General features: G+C 45.6%; 1 protein-coding gene across 1 annotated transcript in view; it reads left to right on the forward strand.

Annotated features, from left to right (window-relative positions):
- LOC147034164 (uncharacterized) overlaps positions 1-24,036 on the forward strand; it is a 266,468-nt gene that overhangs the window by 177,432 nt on the left and 65,000 nt on the right. Inside the window, exons 28-29 of the mRNA XM_085850149.1 lie at positions 2,172-2,236; positions 12,625-12,716. Coding sequence (XP_085706275.1) covers positions 2,172-2,236; positions 12,625-12,716 — 157 coding nt within the window. The remainder of the gene's footprint in view (positions 1-2,171; positions 2,237-12,624; positions 12,717-24,036) is intronic.

Here is a 24,036-nt window from a genome sequence, read left to right on the forward strand (position 1 = left end):
CACGTGCAGCTCATTAAAATCATCCCGTACCCCTTGGCTAATCACTGACGGTCAAAACGGCTGTTCAACAGCTGTGCTATGAATTGACCATTGAATGTTAAAGTGACCATCCATGATCGTTTTGTCTGACAGTGAGGACACTATTGTTCACACATTTACTACACGCAGTGTTATTGTTGATATTTGAAGGTTTAAAAGGTGGTAAGTTTCTTTTGCGTTTCAGTATAAATTGTCTCTTATAATGGCCCCCTCCCCTCCTTGATCAAACTGGTATTCTAATAAATGCCCAGGGCTTTTATTAGAATAAATACTGTGTATATGTATGTATTTGTATGTGTTGATATGTTAGTGTGCATATATATATATATATATATATATGTATATGTATATGTATATAGTGTCAGAGTCAGACCTCCAGTTTCCAACTGCCTTTTGATGGTAGAGGAAACTGTACTCACTGACACCTTGGCTTCCCTTGCAATTTCTCCAAACGAAAGACCTACACTTTTAAGGGTTATAATAGTCTTTCTGTCTTCCTTTGTTATTTGTCTCTTTCTTGCCATTATGATAGCAATGTACTACTTCCTGCAGTGCAATCTTGTCCAAATAATGCTTCAGCGGGTGCAGAAACAGTCTGTTCCATCACTAATTTTATCCAGACAGAGGGTATGTAACTAATCAACAAAAGTTGGGACACCTGTTGGAATTGTTTGCATCAACTTTCAAGGCTTAATTTACTTCCTTTGCTGCAGAACAGCTGCAGTTGCTCACCCATTACTTGTTCCCTGAAAAGGGCCTTTTTCACAACTCTGAAGTTTACATTGTTTTTCAGTTTTTGGTTACCTCAACTTTTTTTTTAACCTCTGGCAGTTTACTGCTTAGCTTTGTGCCATTTCATATGATTCACTGGACTTAAACTGCTTAAATTTCAGTAAAAACTGGAAAAATGGGGTTGTTCTAAAACGTTAGACCGGTGGTGTACAAATATATCTAATATATAATTTGAAGTTTTTGTTTGTTTGTTTGTCGGTTTGTGTGTGTGTGTGTGTCGATGCCGTCAAAGCGGTTTTTCGACGCGGGTTTATTCTGGTGGTTTGCCATTTCCTATTTGCCTGTAGTTCGGACAGGAATTTGGAATTTGACTAGTTACTGGCGATAGCTGGCCCACTCTTCGCGAAGGACTCCATGGGATGTTTAATGTCCCCGAACTAATACAGGTAGCACTGAAACCCACTTTTCCTTCTATCCGAGAGAAGGCACATTGATGAATCGCACTGCAGCCTTAAAAACATGAACGGCAGTTCATAGCTTGCTTTTCGAGGACTTTTGGGGGAGGGGGGGATGGAGAGGGGTGGGCAATGACAGGTTTTCCTTTCGGAATGGAATCGGTCCACAGACGCACTTCTGCCTCTGCCCGTATTCAGTGTGGGGTGGTCTCGCTCCCAAGAATTGAGCTGGAAAGCTGTCCCATGAGGGATTATATCCAATTGGACCTCTTTACTGGCAAGCCAGTCATGACTGTGTTTGTTCATTTCAGCGACAGTTTATGTAGGTTGTATTTTGCAATGAACGTTTATTTTGTGGGGTATTTTTTTGGAAAATTTTAATTTGTGAATGTTTTATGCTTGATATATTTGATTGAAATAGATTAAGTGCCAAGATTCGCAAATAAATTTTTGGTGGGTTTTGGGGGACGAGTTGTATCATGAACGTGGTAAACGGTAAGAGTTCAGAAATATGGTATATCATCCTGAATATTATATTCAAGTTTCATTGAGGTTTCTTTCAGACTCTCAGATGTGAAGGATTTGCATGGAAGATGTGCATCAGGTTCAGACGATTTCGTTTTTATTTCTTGATTGTTGCATGTGAATTTCATTTCATGTTTTTGTTTTTTATTTTATTTTATTTTATTTTTTCAGATTTTTTTTTTTTGTCTTTCTTTGCAACCTTTAAAGATTTCACTGTGACAACTCTTTATGTTTCAGTGCCATAGCTCCCATGATAAAAACACTGTTTTCCAATTTATCTTTATAATGAACTTGAGTTGGTTCATGGTCAACAACAACACATGTAACTTCCTTTACCCCTTTGTGCTATCTTTATTGTGTTATCCTTAGTTGGATTTTATCTCTCTTGTGAAGCTAACTTTCTCTTTGTATTATTTTCAGCCAAACCCCAGAGGACGAGGAAGCAGCAGAAACAAAAATAAGATTAATGGAGGAGTTTCACCAAGGTATGGGCAATGAGGAATTGAAAATGAATGCGTGCACACTGAATTATTGTGATGTACCTTGGAAGTGGGGTTTGTGGTTTGAGGACATTCCTCATATTATCACATATGTTGAAGTGTGCACACCATTTCCTCATTATGTATTCATTATCGCTGGTTGGGGGCATTTTCCATGCTGCTGGCCTGTTCCAGCTGAGCCGTATCTATGTGGAAGTGCCAAAAAATGGTAATGATGCAGAGGTCCTTTTGTTCATGACTCGAACAACAAAGCATGCTTCTTTTATCGGGCATATTTTGCATCTACACACACACACACACACACACACACACACACACACACACACACACACACACACACAAACACAAACACAAACACAAACACAAACACACACACACCTTGTGACCATGGATATCGTGAAAAGTTTGCGAACCGAGCAACTGCCCCGAGCGGAACTTTTTGGAGGTGGCAAAATTGTTGCATCTATGATCTATGATCTAGCTCCACTTCTGAGGACATTTTTCCCACTGTATATTACACGCTCTGAGAGAACACCAGGGTATTGTGGGTGTGAGCACAGGGAGTGGCTCAACTGTGTAAATGGCCCCACCCTTTGTCTTCTGGCCAATGGTTGCTGACAATGTTGTCACGGAGAGTCGAGGCGGGCGAAAAGGAGTGAGGGGCATTCCCGGAAGCCAACTCAAACGAAGCTCTGCTTCCGCTGTGCAGTATCTTGTTGACTCATTGCCGTATCGAGAAGGCCACACAGTCAGTAACGTGGACAAACGGTAAACATGCGATTGATTGCACTCCTCAACTGTTCCACCCTTGCTCCACATGGGCCACACACTCCCATATCTAAATATAATTTGCAAATGTTTTGCCATCTGCCAATCTGTTGCCCAATCTATTCAAGTATCTACTTTCCTGAATCTGATCACCACCTGCTCTGCTATCCACTTTACCTCCAAGCTTTGTGTCATCTGCAAATTTGGAAAGCTTACTCTTTACCGCATTCTCCAAACCATTGATGTAAATAATGAATATAAATGGTCCGAGTACTTATCCCTGAGGTACCCCGCTACTTTCATCGTCCCAGCAAGACATCCTCCCACTCATAGCCACTTTTTGCTTCTGACCACGAAGCCAGTTTGCAATCCAATTCGCTGCCTGACCAGCCACTCCACAAGCCCTCACTTTGGCTAACAACCTCCGATATGGTACCTTATCAAATGCCTTCCTAAAGTCTCGATATACTATGTCCACTACCTTTCCATCATCCACCCAATCAGACACTGCCCCATTGATCTCTTAAAGATTTGATAAACAGGAACTACCCTTGATAAACCCTTGCTGACTACCTTTAATCAGTTTGTATTTGTTTAAATGGTTCCTCATCCGGTCCTTCATTAATATCTCCAACACCTTCCACACAACTGAAGTCAAACTAACAGGTCTCTCGTTTCCCAATTTTTCTCTGGGTCCTTTCGTAAATAATGGCATTACATTTGCGACTCTCCAGTCCTCTGGTACCTGTCCTGACTCTCGGGAACTGTTTAAAATATCCGTCAACATCTCGCTTACCTGCTCATCCACCTTCATCAATTCTCTCGGTTGCATATTATCTGGACCTGGACCTTATCTTCTCTTAGATTACCCTGCTGTTCCTTTACTACCTCCAGTCCAACTTGGATCTTCTGTAAAAGCCCTTCCTCACCTCCATGAGAGATACTCTCAGCAATTGGCAATTCTCCTGACTGTTCTTGTGTAAAAGTTGCAGTAAAATACCTGTTTCGTAAGCCTGCCATCTCATTTTCATCAGGAACCACTCTCCCGGTGCTATTCCTCAATGGGCCCACACTGGTCTGAACCTGTTCTTTTCCACTGATATACTTAAAGAAAGCCTTGCTATTATGTTGAAAATTCTTAGCCATGTTCTTCTCGTACTCTTTTGGTTTGCTGAGTTATTTTCTTAACTTGCCTCTGTTTACTTTGACAGTGATGTACATCCAACTCCAGTCCTGTTATTTTAAACCTAATAAATGCCTTCTGCTTCTGCTTAATAGCATTCCTTATATCACTGCTCAACTACCCTGGTCTCTTTTAGTCCATTTGCCATTTGGAGAACCTATGAATTGTCAAAGGTACAAGATTTTTTGGTTGATTTGTGATCCCAATGGGTCCCTGAAGTATTCCAGCTGGGTTGTCCTCAGAACAACTTTGGGCAAACTTTTTAAAATGCAAATTAGGTCCGCCATTACTGAAAAATCGATTTGTTGAATATCTCTGCAACTATGCATGATAATGTCACAGAAATAGTGTCTTTCCCCATGTTTTCATGGTCAAGGATTAAGATAAAGGTATTAAAAAAGTTACCACATCCATATATTTTGTCTTTATGCAAAATAGTTGCCGCCATTACCGAAAAATCGATTTTGTTGAATATCTCTGCAATTTTACATGATAATGTCACAGAATCGTGTCTATATCTATGTTTTCATGGTCAAAAATTAAGATAAAGGCATGAAAAATGTTACCCTATCCATATACTTCAAGCTGTACACCATGTTGGAGGATCATGACATTTATTACAATGACAAAGTAACAATCGAATCATAACAAAAACTGAAATCATGGAATTGTGAATGCAGTAATAATGTTGCACAACATATTCATTCCAAACTAATGTTGCATGTGCAAACTAATCTATAGATTATCCTCCAAACTCCTCAATACTAATCATCTTCATCATCATCATTCTCCGCATCATCCTGTACATTATCCTCACATCATTCCTTGCCGTAAAAGGGTTGAAACAGCCTTCACCACCAGCGCACACGCAATAGGCCGCACATGACATGGTATGTCTGTGGCAGTTGCATCCCTCGGTGCTGCATGCCTTGCCCTCTGCTTTACATCCACAGCATATGACATCGATGAGCCCTTGTGGAGCCGGAGGACCTATGTCAACGACAGGTGATGGAATACCATCATTTAATTCCCATCCAAATTGTGTGATGTCCACACAAGGAGGAGCCTGCTGATCAGCAGCCTTCCACAACATCATCTGAAGGTGTGCTCGGCGAACATGAAGAAGCAGATTCACTTCTGTTGGAGGCAATGCCATGATCTGCATTGGCTTCCCCTTCTTCCGGGAGCATAGCTGATAGCATGCCATATTCATCGAAGTACCTGGCTGTTGACCATATAAGGCCGTGAAGAACTGTTGGTTTGTGTTCATTAGATCCTCGTGTGTGGCATCTTCCTCGCCCAGGACCTGAAACAGCCCTGGGAAGTCACCTTCCTTCAAAGCATTCAGAGTGCTGATCTTCCCCTTGTTGAATGGGTAGGAAACTGTGTCGCAGCCACTCAGTGCATGCATTCCAGGTAACTGGAGACACTTCTGGCCCAGAAGCTCGCGTTGATGTCAATCACTGCCCCATTCCAGCGTTCCATCTGGATACTGCAAACATTGTGCAGCTGTATCGCCCACACCCAGTACATCAAAAAGCACAAATACATCGGTGTCATCGCTCAGGATTCGAATCACCACCAGACCAGATTCGGCAGCTTGTCGCAGGTATGAGATCATCGTGATATCTGCCTCATCATGTGCAAAGCCACCATCTCTACTCTCGATCGATATATCAGCACCCATGTTGAATGAAGACAGCACCCGTGAGAGTTCCCGCTTGTTGTGCTTGTTCTTAAGAATGGCATCACGATTAGGAAGTGGACTGCTGATGGTCAAGTTATAGTCTGTTGAACCCTCGCCACCACGTCGCTTCCTCTCATGGTCTTTTGCTGAGATATCATTATACCTGTCAAATACCAAAATCTTCTCGGTACCATCAGGATAACATGAGAGACGACGCTTGATACTCTCAATGACAATGGAGGCATCCCCTCCATGTGGCCATATGATGTGGTAAAGCAGCTGCTGTGCATCTACGATCACGATGTCTGGAGCTGGAGCATCGAGTTGTTTCACACCCAAACGATTGGCAAGAACGGATTTGTTGCCCTTGCGTAAGTAGCCATACTCATCGATGATTGAGGGCGGGAATGCACACAGTTCGTATTGAAAGATGGGTACTTGCTTTAGCTGTCGTTGTCCGACCATCAGAAGGCGGATGAAGATGGCCTCCATGTCAAAGGCAGTCTTACTGCCAATCTTCATGCCTCGTTTGAGTTGTTCCATCGTCTTAACCTGGCTGGAAATCTTGCCATGGAACCCGGACGGCAGAGAGTTGCAGAATGACATGACCATCTTTTCTCCAATTACTACTGCAAATACATATATATATATATATATATATATATATATATATATATATTTATATATATATATATATATATATATATATATATATATATATATATATATATATATATATACACACACACACACATACACACACACACACACACACACACACACACACACACACACACACACACACACACACACACACACACACACACACACACACACATACATATAAACCTTGATGTAACATTTCTAATGCCTTTATATTAATCCTTGACCATGAAAACATAGGTATAGACACCATTTCTGTGACATTATCATGTAAAGTTGAAAAGATATTCAACGAAGTCGATTTTTCAGTTATGGCGGCAACTAATTTGCATAAAGACAAAATATATGGATGTGGTAGCTTTTTAAAATTCTTTTATCTTTATCCTTGACCATGAAAACACAGGTATAAACACCATTTCTGTGACATTATCATGTAAAGTTTCAGAGATATTCAACAAAGTCGATTTTTCGGTAATAGCGGCAATGAATTTGCATAAAGACAAAATATATGGATGTGGTAACTTTTTTAATACCATTATTTTAATCCTTGACCATGAAAACATGGGTATAGACACAATTTCTGTGACGTTATCATGCAAAGTTGCGGAGATATTCAACAAAATCGATTTTTCAGTAATGGCGGCCCTAATTTGCATATAAAAAAATTGCCCAAAGTTGTCCTGAGGACAATCCAGCTGGAATACTTCAGGGACCCCTTAGAATGACAAATCAACCAAAATACCTTGTACCTTTAACAATTCATAGGTACACTACAGTGAACATAGGAAGGGCAAATGGACTATTTCTGTTTGTAGTTTTACACCTCATTGTGATGTACTTACCCTGTACTCCACACATTTGGTCCTTTAAAGTTTCCCATTTCTCTGATGCTGATTGTCCTGTTGTTAGAGTCTCCCAATCTACATCACCCAATTCTCTCCTCATACCCTCCAAGTTTTCTTTCCTGAAATATATTAGCCTTAACCCTACTTTCCTGAACTCTAACCCTTAACAGAATCTTTGCACACACAATGTTCTGGTCACTTGCACCGATATGCTCCCCGACCTCCACCTCCTCCACCATATTGGGATCGTTACTGAAAAGGAGGTCTAACACAACCCCCAATCGTGGGCTTATCCACAAACTGGGTTAAAATGAAATCCTGGACTAAAACTAAGAAGTCCTCATCTACTCTGCCCTTTCCCTGTTCCAAGACCCAATCTAGCCCTGGCAAGTTAAAATATCCCATAATTAATACTCTTCCCATACCACATGCCCTTTTGAATTCTTAATGTACTCCTTCCTCCTCTTCCTTCCCACCCGGAGCCCGATAAAAGCATCCTTCCAGTATCTTTATATTACAATCTCTAATCTCTACCCATACAGAATCCTCAACATTTATTCCTTCCTTCCTTCATGTCACCCCTTTCTCTTGATGCAATTCTGTCCTTTACCCAGATTGCAACTCCTATTCTCTCCTTCCTGTCTCACCGGGAAGGAGTATTGTAGATACAAGGAGTATCTCAATAGCTGAGAGTATTGCAGCCTTCTATTCCTGTCCTCCAGTTACTCTCCTCCTTAAACCATGTCTCACTCACTGCAACTATATCGTACTCCTCGCTATCGACTTTGGCTTCAAGCTCTTCCATCTTATTATTTAAACTTCTTTTATCACCACGCCCCTTCCAGTAGTTAGTGCTTACCTCCACTCCCCCACCCCTCACATCTTCAACCAAATGATTAATAATTCCTCCTGAATTACAAGAAAAAACTGGAAAAATGCATGTTCGTAGTCTTTTTATTGAACAAAGAATTCTGTATGACCAACACTCATATTCACAGTATACTTTATGAAATACTTGACATTGCTTCTTTGCTCCCAGATCTTGAATGTGTGGTCGAATGCCAGAGAGAGCACAACGTAAGTCCCCTTCAACGTTCAGCTTTTTTCTGTCCTTGGTCTTGACAGGAACAAGCGTGGAAAATGCAGCTTCACAAATATACGTTGATCCAAACATTGTCAGAATCCAAAGAGCTTGATGTGAGATCAAAGGATAAACAGGAAGGTACGTGACCGGGAACGTCTCTCGATCCAGTTTTTTTAAGTCTTCTTCAGCCGAGGAATTGAACTTTCACGAAAGAAACTCCTCTTGCACTTCGTCTGAAATATCAGCGACTTCACATTGAAATGGGTTCCGAATGAATTTCTAGGCTTCGTGCTTCTCATCTATATCCGGAAAGTATCTGATGAATTCTGCTTTCAATTCATTCAGATGAGTAATTATTTGTTTCTTTCACTCTGAATCAAGGTAACTGTGAATGAGAGCAGAATCCAAGTTAGCAAAACTGCTTTTATTTCCATACTGAATTCGACATTTCCAGAGGTCGAGTTTGGCCATGAAGGCTCGAATGACGTCATGGTGCATGATTATGCTGATGTTTTTCTCTTGGAGTTTGAGGTTGATAGCATTCAGCGCTTAAAATATGTCCACCAGGTAAGCCAGAGATAGCAAAAATCCTTCAGACTGGAACTTGTCATGGAGATCTTCTTTCTGGTGTGAATCACGAAATGTTGCCACTTCTTGTCATAATTCTTAAAGCCGTCCAAGCATGTTTCCCTTCGAAAGCCATCGTACGTTTTTGTGTGAAAGCAAGGCTTGATGTTCAGAATCCATATCCACACACAGCTGTTTGAAGAGATGACTGTTTAAGGCTCCAGCTTTGATGAAGTTGGCTACCTTGATAGCCAGGTTCATGACATCCCTCATTTCAGCAGTTGGAGTTCTGGATGCTAAGGATTCACGATGAAGGATGCAGTGCGTACCTATAGCAGATGGACTTTTCATCTTTCACCCTTGTTATGAAACCAGATTGCAAACCAAGCATGGCTGGAGCTCCATCAGTGCACACCCCTTCCAGCAAGTCCCACGAATGTTGATTTTCCTGGAAGAAGTTTGATACCACTTGAAAAATATCTGTTGCTGTTGTATAACTTTCCATGGGATGGCAGAAGAGCATTTCCTCTTTTACACGATTGCCTGACACAAAACGAGCATACATCAGTAGCTGAGAACACTGAGCAACATCAGTCGTTTCGTCCAACTGGATGGCAAATACAGGAGAAGCTCTTATTTGGTCGAGAACTTGATCTTTGTCTTAAGACATTTCATCGATCCTTCCCTTGACAGTATCGTTTGATAGAGAGATTTGGTAAAGCTTGTTTGCACTATCCTTCCCCGAAATAATTCCCACTGCTTCTTAAATGTGAAACCTTCCTCCCTACACCATTCTTCCATCCATTGGTTGATGTCTGTTGCTCTGCTCATAATTTCTATATTGTTTCCAAATCTTGGGAGAATCCCAGAAACCATTACCTCACAGCTCTTTGCTTTCAACCGCTTTCCCAATATCCTGCATCTATTTTTCAAAACCTCTGAGTGAACTTTCCTTGAATCATTTGCACATAGGTGTACCACAAACAACTTCTTCCTGCCATGACCCGATACAATATCGTTTCTCCTTCCTTCAATGTCCCAAACTCCTGCTCCTTCAAAATTGCACAGAATTCTATGTCTACGATCCTTCCTGCAGAATGAAGAATCTATATATCACTAAGAAAAACCATCTCCCACACCTCATGTCGACCAATTTCTATTTCGGCACCTACACCACTGCCTGCACCCGCTGCACTTACATGAGTGCCTGCACCCGCTGCACCTCCACCACTGTCTTCATCCACTGCACCATACAGGGAGTATAACGAGTATTTATGTGATCCCTCCAAGGCGTGGTTAATACATCGAAGGAAATTAACTGAACAAAATTGAGGCCTCTTGGAGAAACAGCAGATGGAACTTTGTGAGGTGAAAATTACACACACACAGGATGAAAAATTTTCTGTTATCGGAGCTTACTTATTGCCCCGGTGTGAGGAGGAAAGAGGATGTGATTCCTTGCTGGCTATCTGGCAAGAGATAAGGTTTTTATGACTGTAGAGCAATGTGTATATTTTACCTCTTTGAGCTTTCCCAGCATATATTTATTAAATTCTTTCTGAAAGCACTAACTGAAGCTAATTGAAATTTTACCTCATTATAAATTCAATCAACAATTCGGTTTCCCACAGTGTGAACATGGAAAACAAAGTGTTGCGACCAGATATCAGACTTGGTCCAAAAATTGAGAAGGCATTGCTGATTGATGTGTTAATACACCTCAATATTAACACACTGAATACAGATTTTTCTTATGTCATGAACAAACTTTGGTGTGTCATGGGCGATGAAGGTTGGCATGAAGTTTCATCGGAGTTGTGTGTATTGTTTGAGAAGAAAGCAAATACCTCTTTCGGGAGGAAACCCACCTCCCACCCCTCCCCCACCCCCATAAACTCCCTCTGGAGAGCCCTTCAAACCCCGTGTTTTTTGGGGTTTTTTTTTTAAATGTCATCACGGGTGATGAAGGTTCTGGTCAAATTTCATTGACATCGTTTGTGTAGTTTCTGAGAAGAAGTTGCAAGTATTTGGGGATGGACGGACGACGCACCATCTCATAAGCTCTCTGGAACTACTTCACAGGTGAGCTAAAAACCATCTCTGAATATTATTACAAACAATCTGCAGTTGGAAGCTTTCCGGGGCTCAGTGACGATCCTGAAGAGAGCCCTCGGCACAAAACTTTGAGAACAGAAAACTTCACAGCTTGGTCCATGAATCGTGACCCTTTACTGAAATGAAGGTGGATACTTTGAGCCTGCCCTGGAAACACTTCATTCCACATTCTGAAACACCATTTGTCGGTACACACGCATGCACACACACACACGTCCGATATTGGTAATTTTTTGGGAATCGGCAGGTGGGAGTCACAATGATTACAGACGAATGTACGTCCAGTATACAACCCAGAAACTTTGAGTAACTTTCACCGAAAAACAACGTAACATTTACACAGACGTTTCAGGGAGACGTTCACAAACATTGTTCTTTCTAAACAGCTGCGTGTGATGGGTGGAAAAAAAATTGGCTCGGTGATTTATAAAAAAAAAAACGTCAATACAACAAACGGCTCAGAAATCTGTCGTTATCAAATATATTTTGCTTTGAAACACAAAGAGAAACAATTTAACTGTTGTTTCTGAAGCTTTTGGTTTTCGGATTTGCTTTACAGGCGCGAGTTCAAAGAAACACCTGAAAGAACCTTCATAAGATACGGGATGAAATTTGCCACCACATTCCCTTGTACCAGCAAAAAAATCCTCTGCTGAGACAAACGTACAAATACACTGTGTTGTTCCCCTCACCCTCGAGGTGTCCACGTGAACACGTGCTGGGCACCAACTATCCACTTCCACTTTCCGCCCTATGAATCGTGACAGCATCGTGGTGGATTCCACACCATGACTTGCCAAGCAGCACTGTCCAAAGGCATGACATTGCATTGCCGTCATCAATTATGTACGTCCATGCTGGACGGTTGGAGCTTCCTCCTCTTTCCCGGCCACGAGGAGGTGGGGGATGGAAAGGCATTGGTTGACGGGGGAATGTTAGACATAACATTGTCTAACCTACATGCTTCCCTGACACCCAGCTCCTGCCTTGTTTGACATGAGAGGTGTGTGTGTGTGTGTGTGTGTGTGTGTGTGTGTGTGTGTGTGTGTGTGTGTCTGTGTCTGTGTCTGTGTCTGTGTCTGTGTCTGTGTCTGTGTGTGTGTGTGTCTGTGTGTCTGTGTCTGTGTCTGTGTCTGTGTCTGTGTCTGTGTCTGTGTCTGTGTCTGTGTCTGTGTCTGTGTCTGTGTCTGTGTCTGTGTCTGTGTCTGTGTCTGTGTCTGTGTCTGTGTGTGTCTGTGTGTGTGTGTGTCTGTGTGTGTGTGTGTCTGTGTGTGTGTGTGTGTGTGTGTGTGTGTGTGTGTGTGTGTGTGTGTGTGTGTGTGTGTGTGTGTGTGTGTGTGTGTGTGTGTGTGTGTGTGTGTTGCTAAAAGCTTGGTAATGTTGATGAATGGAGGTTCAATTGTACACTTGTTTTTATTTGTGTAAAATTAATAATTTTTTTTTCCCCCAATTTGTTTACAGCAGCAAAAAATTCCTCAGTGGAACATCTGCATCAGCACTTGGAGTCGTTCAATCCTGCTCTTCACTCTCCATCACAACTGACCGCTGTGCAGGTCTGCTCAGACAAATGTGCATTGTAATGGATTTTAGATCATTATCAGAATTTATCACATCTGAAGCAGCACAACCACAACCTTTTCGCAGCCTTTCCTTTGCTGACCATTGTTGAGGAATGTCAAATTTCATTGCAGCATTAAGTTACTTTTGCAAGCAAAACTGTTTGAATTATTTCCTTGAAGTTGATGTATTTAGTTGCATGATGAGATCTTTTTACCCACCATGTTGCATTGAGTTGAGGTTACACAAGTTTTTATGCCTCCGCTGACTAAGTCACCGGAGACATTGTTTTCGGAGGCACATATTCATATTGTTACGGATTCAGCACATGTGCCAGGCTCACGAGGTACGGAGTCGGACCCACTGCCAACTCCTGACCCTGGAACACAAATATCTCTACGGCTCGGTTAGTTGTCAACCAATCGCGGATGCCGGCAAAAACAATTAAATGGAGCAGGGTCCTCATGGCCGCAGTTGCGCTCCCGAATCGTTGGTACAACTGCCTAAGTTGAGGTCCACGCCCTCAGCGTTCACCCGTCTTCAGTCTTCAGCTGAGCGAACCGTGGGCTGATCGCTGGCTTCACCAAAACAAAACAGTGGAGCAAAACTTCCCATCCATCCACTCTATGTTGAACCAGTGAAGGAAAATGCTTAAATGAGCAGGTTTTAAACATTTACGAAATATAAGCACATATTTACAGAAAGCATATTATTCACAAGCCTTTATTCAAAAAGCAATCGATCATCAAAACATGTATATACAAGCGAAAGGCAAAAGGCACCAAGAAAAGACTTTGCCCCGAACATGAAGTCGTATCCTGAGATATTAAATAAGGTTGTGTGTGTGTGTGTGTGTGTGTGTGTGTGTGTGTGTGTGTATGAGGCACCGTGCGGAGTGATTTAAGGGTCACATCGGCCATTTTGGTGTTAATGCCATATCGCACTATTTTAACCCTTTCCCCTATCATCCGAGCCTATCATCATTATATCATTAAAAATGTCGCTTACATCACTCCTCGCGGGGCCTCATATGTGTATATGTGTATATACAGTATATACAGTATATATAGTATATATATATATATATATTTATACACACACACACACACACACACACTGTCAGACCCCGCTATTTGTAGGGGATACGTTCCTGAAAAATGCCACAAATGACGGAGCATTGTTGATTTAAAAAAATAATTTTTTTCGGTTTTGTTTTTTAAACATAGTCTTGGCTTGTGGACGCGCAACAACACAGAACAAATCAGGGCACAACCTCACAATGGAAAAAGCAGGAGTAAGGGGAAACATCAACAGCAGGGTGGAGGGAGAAAGTAGTTTGAGACAAACAAACGAGGGGTAAGGGAATACACAAAGGGTGGACAATATGGATACATAAGCAAAATTGTGTTTGACCAGTTTGTGATTTTGTCAATTCTGGGGAAATGCTGCTGCCTGTCTGTCAGAGATAAATTATCATCAGAGATAGAGATGGAGGATTTTCCAGAGTGAGTGAGATCATTGATGAAGAATGGAAATATTATATTCTGAGAACACTGCCTTGGGGTACTCCAGCCTGAACAGTGGAAGGAGATGAAAGGGTTCCGTTGAGAGCCACACGTTGATTATAAGAGGGGAGGACGTCAGAAATCCCAGAGTGGAGTTGGTCTTGGATTCCATTGGCAGAGAGTTTGGAGATCAAGGCAGAATACCAGACTGTATCAAAAGCTCAACATATATCCATAATTGTTGGGAGAGTCAAAGCAGCATGTCCAAGGTGGAGTGACCAGTTCTGAATCTGAATTCACGATCTGAGATGAGGCTTTTGGAGAAAAGGAATGATTTTATGTCAACTGCGATGATTGATTCTGTGACCTTGCTGATGATTGGAAGTACATTAAGCTAATTGGGCTGGAGTTAAGGGGATCTTTGCACCTTTCTACAGCACGTGCGCTGTATGCAATTGCTCCGATTTTGAAATGTCACCGGTGTCCCCCCCCCACGTGCCTCAAGTGAGCCAATGACGGCCGTCCGGTAGATGGCAGAGCATAACCTGGACGGAAATGGCGACAATTGACGGAAATACCCGAGTATTTCAGTGGAAATTTGTGAAACTAATGTGTTATATATGTGAAAACCATTGAATGGTTTTCATGTACGAACGAACGAAAAACATCATTTCTGCCCACCATGGCATTTTGTGCCGAACGCTGAAAGCTAATTCTTCTTATGCCATCGTTCTCTTTAATATTTGCCATAAACAAGTGTTTCATCATGCATTAGTAGTTGAAATTTACTTACAATTATGGCAGATATTGGTGGCAAAGTGATAAGTGGTTCTTTCACTAACTTTAGTGTACTGGTTTGCTTCACCATACGTGCTGTATTGAAGGATTTCACTTTTTATGCAATGCTGTGATTTTGGTTGATTTCCAATTTCCCAGGTGGATATAGGAGGCCAGTCCTGAAGTGTTAAAAAAAATAAAGCGAATATGTGAAGCGCGAATGTCGAAGCAGGTCACACTTTATGACCCGTGAATAGTGGAGTGCAAGAGATAAATATATTAGCGGGGTATGCTTACACAGTGTAAGCAATAACGAACCGTGCTTCCCCATTGTCTCAGGTCGCTCACCTGCACTTGTTTGTTTTTTCGTTTATATATATATATATATATATATATATATTTTTTTTTTTTTCATTTATGGACACTTTCCGATGGTTCTGTGATATTTACTGCTGTATTGGCTTCGATGTCTGTCAGCACCCAAAATTTCAGCTTTCTCTGTCACCCAGAAGGGACCAAACTTTAATATCAGTCAGTGAGTCAGTGTTGAGAATGACCTTTATATGTTAGACTTGCTGAAGTACCCGGTAATACCCAGGAAATTTGCTGGTAAGACTAAGTGCCTATTTTCCTCACGCAAGTTAGACTGAGGCATTAGTTGTATGGAGAAAATTAGGAAGGCTTCTTTTATGGGGTGACGCCGAGGGAGCAATCATTGTCGTCGCAACTGGTAAATATAGCGGTGCAGTGAATGGTTAGGTTTTTAAGTTTAATATGAAAAACACTTCTTGCTTCTTGGTTGAAATATCTTGTTCTTGGAGCACTTCCTATACTTCCCTTCATCAGCTGGCTGCCTTTTAAACTGAGACACTCACTGAAAAATTCAATGAAACCATCCCAAACACACCTGAAAAAACCACAAAAGAACTCGTCAAAAGAAGTGGTGTAACAATTAGAAGTCGGGCCCTAAAGAGGGCCGTGTTTCGTTCACTTTCAAATCCAACTTCACTCTTGGTTGTATGTATCCTTTTATCTGGACACTGTTGTGTAGTATTGCAGAACATAGTGATGTCGAAGCGAAAGTGTCGATGGCATAGCTATCTGCCTGTTCACGGGTGTGATCGTCGAACTGCTTGAAGAGCCGCTTGGTTAACCCATAAGTATCGATAGTCACCTCAATTAGCTTATTCTACGCTAAATGGATGGTTCCCAAAAAAACGTTAACAAAAATGGCAAATCCTACACATAGAACAAGTAGGTTAAGCATTTATCAGCAGTTAAGCGACGAAAAGGTTGCCATGGGATATTTACAGTTAAAACGAATACATTAACACATACCCGTTATGTGGGGCAGATGGACATGTAAAATCGCAAATAGGTAGATTTCCGAACACATGAAACGATAACTTATTAGTTTTGAAGAGCCTCATGGTAAACGACATTCGTTGTCTTGCCTTGTGGTGCATAAATGAACAAATTATTTGGGTTACCAACTCTTGAACAACCTACATACAGTTGGCCGTGGGAAAAGACTTGTGTTAGCATACAGTTGACATGGTTGTCTCTGTGTTGACATACTTGTGTTTGCATACAGGGAAAAGACATACAGTTGGCCGTGGGAAAAGATTTGCGATTTTACTTGTGAGCTCCAACTACGTCAAAATTTACATCAAAATTATAACCGTTCTTGAAGTAATAATTGGGAGATGTGTATTATGAAACGGCATACCTCTGAACGCCTCTGTCGCTGTTGCCGTGCGCGTGCAGTTCGAGAATTCAAATTTGTTCGCTTTCGCAGTGGCATAACGTTTCGGGTTTCAAAGCTGTTATAACAGGAGGAGAATGTGTATGTTTAAAAAGTCAACGAATATGAACATTTTGTATTTCAAAAATCCCTAGCGTTTTTAACCATGAAGCCTTTTGTAACGATTAATATGTCGGCGCACTATTCGAAAATAACAACACGTTAAACCACCCTGCAGGAATGTTTATGGAAAGCCACTTAGCGCATCCTGGAGCTGAATATTAGGACAATATGTGTGTAAAGTTTCATCAAGATCGGTTCACTGGTCTAGGAGCTTATTGGTTACAAACAAACAGACAGAAGGACTGCCATTTATGTCGAAGATATAATATATTGTTGCGGATCCAGGGTTTGAGGCTTGCCATGAGGGGAAGCACTCGGGTCCCTCCTGAACGCCCGGTCCTGAGGCCACCAGACACAGATAACTCAGAGCGCCGATTGGAACTGCCATTCCGTCAGGAATGCACTACCTCGAAAGATACCTTACATGTGGATGGCCGCACCAAGGGGGCGTCTCATGCTCTCGGTGCGCACTCCAGTTAACTTACCAGTTCAGGATCAGTCAGCGCTGTGAGTACGCACCGGCAAATCACGTTGGGCAGAACGTCCTGTCTAAACTATGTATGGACTGCTGGACGAAGAGGGAAAAAAAGACGTGACGAGCTGGGTGCAATTATCAGACAAGCAGGTTTATTATGAGCAGATAAGGCAAAAGAACATGCAAACATTTCCAAAGGAACAAAACATGTTGCAGAATGGTGCGTGGTCAGAGGAGGTACAGGTGTTGTGGAGGAGGCGCAGAAAAGAATATGGAAAGAGGTGCGTGTCTGTTGTGTAGCTCTGAAAAGAATGGTTGTTTTGTTCTTGCCCTCGCTGATCGCTCTTTTGCGTCCACAGCAGACGAGACGGAAAACCGGGGGGAAGACCCCTCGTTGAGGGGTGTCGCTGCTCCTATGGTTGTCAGGGAGTGTCTCGGAAGCAGCGGTGGAAATAGTGGCATCTCTTTGTCGGATCGGTCCATCACCAGCAGTGTACATAAACACATATATATATATATATATATATATATATATATATATATATATATATATATATATATATATATATTGTTGTGGTTACCAGATTCGCAAACCACCATTCAGGTCCCTTAGGTGAGGTATCTCGGTAAGTGCATGTGTAGTTAGGCCCAAACCCGTTGTCTAGTGGGAATACATGTCATTTATACGTGCTGCGACTCTTCAGGATAGCCGTTTTTCTTTCACTATCTTTATTTTGGACCAACCGCCATGATCACAACCACAACAACAACCACCAACCACAACGCCGCTTCACCACAACCGCCACGACCTTTACCGTCACAACTCGCCACCATCGCATCACCGTCATCTCGCGCCACTCATGGGCACCGATGCTGGACTCGTGCAGAACGCGCGTCGAACAGCGTGTACAAAACCACGGATTTTCTGCTTCAAAAACGGATCAAAAACGACACACGCCCACTTTTTGCCGTCCAATCGGTGAGCGAGGGGCGAATTGGCCCCGCCCCCAGAACGATCGATATATGCAAATTTGTGGATCAAAAAGCCTTCACGCCCACTTTTTCTCGGGCCAATGGGGAGCGAGGTGAAAGGTCAAAGGGAGGGGGTCAAAGGCGAAGTTACGGGGGGATAAAAGGACGGTGTTCGTCAGTCAGAGTCGGTCGGAGAGTCAAGAAGAGGAGAGTCGGAAGCAGAGGGTCAAGACTTCGCGGGCGGTGGAGCTGCTCGTCGTGTGCGTTGGAGTCGGAACGGAGGGGACGGAGCTGTGGAAAGGCGGCGACACCAGACGAGGGGGTGCTCGCGTCGTGCAGGAAGCTGCACCCGAGGGAGGCCGACAGCGCGACCTGGCCGAGGTGGAGACGCTCGTCGCACATAATAAAGATCCTCTATACCCCGAGCATCAGCAACCCCCTCCTGTTTCCCCCCCCGCGCTGAGATAGTGCGACCAAGGGGGCCCCGTTCCCACCCCCAGCCAGGCACTGTCCACGAGACCCGCGGGTTGCGGGGCCATCGCCGCTCCGCGTCTCATCACCAGACGGGTAGGCCCGACCCGGTCTCGGCCTCAGGCCTACCTCATTCTTGAGGGTATTTCTTTTCCTTGGTTTTGGGTATGTGTTGTCGGCGCCGTCTGTGAAGTAGAATTGTATAAGTGTTGCCGTGTGCTCGGTAGTCGGTATTAGCTCTGCACTGTGTTTTCACTTTTATGTTTGCTTTTTGTGTAAATGGAATTGTGTTTTCTTTTTTTTGTGTGCATTTGGTGGAATTGTATTTGTGTGCTTTCCGTTCGTCGCGAATAAATGTGCTTTATTGTTGAACTGTTCTCCGCTTCGCTTCGTCTTGTTGCCCATTGAACCCTCATCTTGCTTCACGTAAAGGGTTGGTAGTGGGCTGAATACGCCCCGATAATTAATCGAACCGTCGAGGTCGACGATAACACCGCCCGGTTATTCTGATAGTACGGAACGGGTCGCTTAAGTGGCCCGTGTCCGAGAAATCGACCTGCGGCGAGGTGCGTCGCCCGGTCTACCCTCCGCGTGGGTACTTAGGTAGTTCGAATTTGGCGAGCAACCCTATCCCACGCGGGGGCTGATTGGCTCGATCGCGGTGAGACCGAAAGGTCCACCCGTGACTGGTTCCCGGCGTTAGTCCGAGAGGGTCACGACTGGATTGTCCGTCCGGTGGGCGACGTGCCGCGATTCGAGTTACGTGGCCGTCGCACGCCGGCGGGCGCGAAAACCGCAACACTGGTGTCAGAAGTGGGATACAAATTCATCGCCCTCCTCGCGGCACTGGTATCGGAGAACAGGAAAACAGGCTCTCCTGTCTCCGGCTAAATTCACGGGAATCGGTCCAGGGGTGAGAGAAGCGACCCCCGATTCCCTCCAAATTACGAGCGAGCAAATTAACCCTTCACGAGAAGCAAGATGGCGTCTCAAGGCGAGCGGGTGCCGGGTGGATTAGGTATGTGTAATAGTAATGTAGAATCCATGGCTCAGGATGGAATCCCCGAGCAGGAAATGTTGATTGTGCAGGAACACGGACTTGCCCAACTGAACCCAGGGCCCGAGGTGGGTGCGGCAGCGGCCGCGGTGTATGACACCTCCCCCCCCCCCTCTCCACCAAAACCCTTCCCCAACCCCTGCCGAAACGGCTCAGCTGAGTGCATCCAACATGGCCCAGCTATGCGCCATGCTGGCGGCAATGATCGAAAAAATGGATGCAAACACAAATGAAATGAAAAACGAAATGAAAGGCATGAACGAAAAGATGGATACAAATACAAACGAAATGAAAGGCATGAACGAAAAGATGGATACAAATACAAACGAAATGAAAGGCATGAACGAAAAGATGGATACAAATACAAATGAAGTGAAAACGACGATGGATGAAAATACACAGCAAATGAGGGAAGAGATGAAAGAGCTGCGGGGTGAGACGCAGAACATGGGCCGATGCCTGCAGGCGGGCATGAAGGCCGTAAGCAGGGAACTTAAAATGGCGACTCCACGTGTCGGAACAAACGAGCTGGGTGGGGGTGCAACGGCTGACAGGCCCGCGGTGGAGGCGGGTGAAAAAATAATTCGTGGAACGTGTTGGGCGAGGGTCGTGACGATGACCGAAAGGGAAAAATTAAATGGGGAGACCAAAACGTGTGAGACGAGACACGAGGTGACGACAACAGAAATAATAGTTGAGACAAGGGAGGTAAAGGGTGAAGAGTTGGCAGAGACACGGGAGATGGGAACGATAGAGGGAAGACTACACGATGAAGACGGGGTAAGTGACGCGCACGCACACACGGAGGTAGTGGAGGACAATGGGGGTGAGCTCGCGGAGCGTGTAGGGACCCGGTGCGAGCAGCGGGATGGCCTCCTCCAGGAACGAGGGAGGGAGTCTGCCCCCTTGAGGTGAGTCACGACCAGGTGAGTTCGGTCGTGCTTTGCGAGGTTGAGGGGACGGGTGCTGTGGACAGGTGCACGGGAGAGCTTGGGGGTATAGAGGCCCCGGAGACCCTTGTGGAGACACGGATCCCCAGTGTGGTTGTCCCTGTGTGTGTGGTGCAAGGCGTGGGTGCGTCCCCATGTGTGGAAGCGACCCCGTGTGAATGGTGAGGTGGCGATTGTGCCAGGGTGCGTGCTTCCCAAAACGGCCAGTGTGGTGAGGCACCGCGGGTTAGTGCCCCGCGTGTGTGGGATGAAACGGCCAGTGTGGATGAGGCACGGAGTGCGAGTGAGGCACTGCGGGTGAGTGCCGCGTGTGTGAGTGAGGCACGGAGTATGGATGAGACACCGCGGTTGAGTGCCCCGCGTGTGTGGATGAGGCACCGCGGTTAAGTGCCCCCGCGTGTATGAGTGAGGCACGGTGTGTGGATGAGGCACCGCGGGTGAGTGAACGGCCGTGTGCAAGGTCGCTGTGTGCCAGGGAGACCGTGTGTGTGAGAGAGCGGTATGAGAGGGAGATGTCGGTTGGCATGCGGGAGCACGCAGCCGCGTCTCCCGGTGTGAGTTTAATGGTGAGGACTGTGGGTGTCGTAAGACGCAGGTATGCGTGTGTGGAATGGAGACGGAGACGGCGACATGGGAGAAACGAAAGCCGAGTAGCGGCTGTAGTTGTTTCGAGGACCGTGCCGGGTTCACCCAGCAGTGAGCACGCGGTTCGTGCTGTGCAACGCACGAGACCGCCACGTGCTCGCTTGCGAGAGTGAAGTCCCGGTCCGGAAACGCACGCGGTGGATTTGCCGATCCCGCGGACGGACAAAGTTTAGGCAGGTAAATGGATTTGGACCGGACGGGTTCTCCACGCGATCGTGTGTGTTCAGCTCCAACGGGCAGAGCACATGTGTTCGCGTGGGAAATCCCTCGAGACGTGGGGCTTGTGTTTTGCGCACGGTGACGTCATGGCTGCACGTGTGGTTGGAATCCGGCAGGAGGGGTATCTCTGCCGGATGGTCCCGTCCAAGGAGGGACGAGGAACACGTGCAGCTGCATGACGTCACGGGCAGGTGCAAAGTGCGCGAGCTCTGAGTTGCCGCGCAGGTGCTGCGCATGGAAAAAAAAAAAAAAAAAAAAGCAAGCCTCACTTTCGGGTGTACAGGATTCCTGGGCAAGGGGTGAAAGACCCCCTTACCCGGGGCACAGGATGGAAAACTAGTTAGGGGGAAGGGTTAGCTTAGTTAGACCGACTTCATGGGGCAGGGGTAAGTCCTCATGGAGTCCGTGGAATGGATTAGTTAGAGGGATTGTAGCCAGATTTAGGATGGGAAAATGGGATTATTTGGAGGACAGTGACAGACTTGTGGATGTGTAGAGGGGACGTAGTTTAGCTACGTAGTGTTAAATGGAACGTGCTGTAGTTTAAGGGACGACGTGGGAGCACGAGTTAGTTAGGGGAGGTAGTTAGAAGGATGGCAGAGTTCAGCGGTGAGTGTGTTGAAGAGTTGGTGAGTGAAGTGGAAGCATGTGCTTGGTGAGTGAGTGAGGCCAGCGGGTCTGTGTGTATGGAGCGAATGGGGAATGCATGGTGCAATGAGTGATTGGGGAGGAGTGACTCCGCTCAAGGGACCCCGGGGTCAGAGTAAAAGTGAGTTAGCGGGGTTAGTCAAATTGAAAAAAATGGAGGTCGTTTTGTTGTTGGTGGGAAAGTAGGCTCGAGACCCATTTGGAGGGTGCAGGAGCCCTGTTGACGGGCTTGGGAGCGTGGCTGCGAAGGTGAGTATCGCTGAGTGGGTACCCCGGGCACCAGGCTAGTCGGCCGCGGTAGGCCATGGGCCCATGGGGGCCGGGATAGAGTAGTGGGCACGGGTGCGCCTGCTTGGTGCGGGGGGCCCGGGCGCCCACAGCCGCGTGGGCAGTGTTGTGGGCACGGGTGACCTCGGAAAGGGGCCCGGGAGGCCGGCCTGCCACGTGTGCGCTTCAGGGGAGGTGCCATGGGGGGCACTCCCGGTGTTGGGAGAGCTGGTAGGCTCGGAGGCAGTGTAGTGCCCGGGGGTGCCATAGCGGGAGATTCGGCAGAGGGTCGTGCCTGCCAAAGGGAGCCACGTGTCCCAGCCAGGAGACCGTGTGAGGGCACGGAGAGAAAATTGGGGGGCGAGGCCCGAAATTGTGAGGACACCAACACAGGCGACGGGAATCTGGGTTGTTAGAACCAATAGTTTAAGCGAGAGGCGCTTGTTGAAAGCCCCGGGGTAGTTTAACAGTTAAATGGATAGGGTAGATTAGGAAGTGTACCCCTCCGCACCATCCATCCCCTCGCTGTCGTTGTGGGCCGCTGGACCCACTTTGGGTTATAGATCGCCGAACTCTGGGGAGGCCATTCTGAGGCTTGAATTGGGCCTCGACACAGGACATTAGCTCTCCCTTGTTCCCCTCTGGGAAGGGAACGTAGGGGTTGGGAGTAGGCTAGGTGACAGAATAGGTTAGCCGAACAAGGACGATAAAGGGGGTTAGGGGACGATTTATAGTGGGGAAGTAAAAATAAAAACAACAAAAAAAAATAAGTTGGGGCTAAATTGGGGTTTGACAAATTAAGGGAGTGGGTATGTACAGTGACAGGCAAAGGCGATAGGTTGGGAGGGAGACAGGTAGGTAGGTCCGAGCCCGCCTTCCAAGTGGCCAGCACCACCGCACTCCCTCCACCAACCTCCACTGAACGGCAAGGGCTGGCCAACTTCATCGGCTGGCCGTGTTTTGCTTCAAGGCGGAGGCCAGCCAACTTCATCGGCAGCTGTTGTTTTGCTGCAAGGCCTGTGCCATCGGCTGGCCGTGTTTGCTTCAAGGCCTGTGCCGGCCAGTTCATCTGCCCGCTATGTTTGCCTGCAGCGGCCTTCTTCTGCGGGCTGTGTTTGCCTGCTGCCTTTGCCATGCCATGCCCACTGCCCAGGTTCACCAGCCCCGTTCAATTTTTGCTTTGCCCCCCCCCCCTTGTTCATTGCCATGTGCGCCAGGATCAAGGCAACAGTTTGCAAGCTGCGAGAACTGCCCTGTTGGCAGCTACAACACGGGCCTGCAGTGGCGGCCCGTGCACCGTGTTTGTGTCCATCCATCCATCCGTTGTGTTCATTGCGTGTGCCACTTGAGCTGGCACGGAGACTGCGTTGTGCAGCCCATGCACCGTTGTGGTTCACTGCGTTCAGTTCAAAAGGGAGGCCTTGGACTGCGTGTGAGCAGCCAGCCACGTTCCCTGTCACCTG

Source organism: Eptatretus burgeri, chromosome 1 (genome assembly GCF_056783735.1).
Source record: "Eptatretus burgeri isolate ZD-2024b chromosome 1, Ebu_testis_v1, whole genome shotgun sequence".
NCBI lineage: Eukaryota > Metazoa > Chordata > Myxini > Myxiniformes > Myxinidae > Eptatretus > Eptatretus burgeri.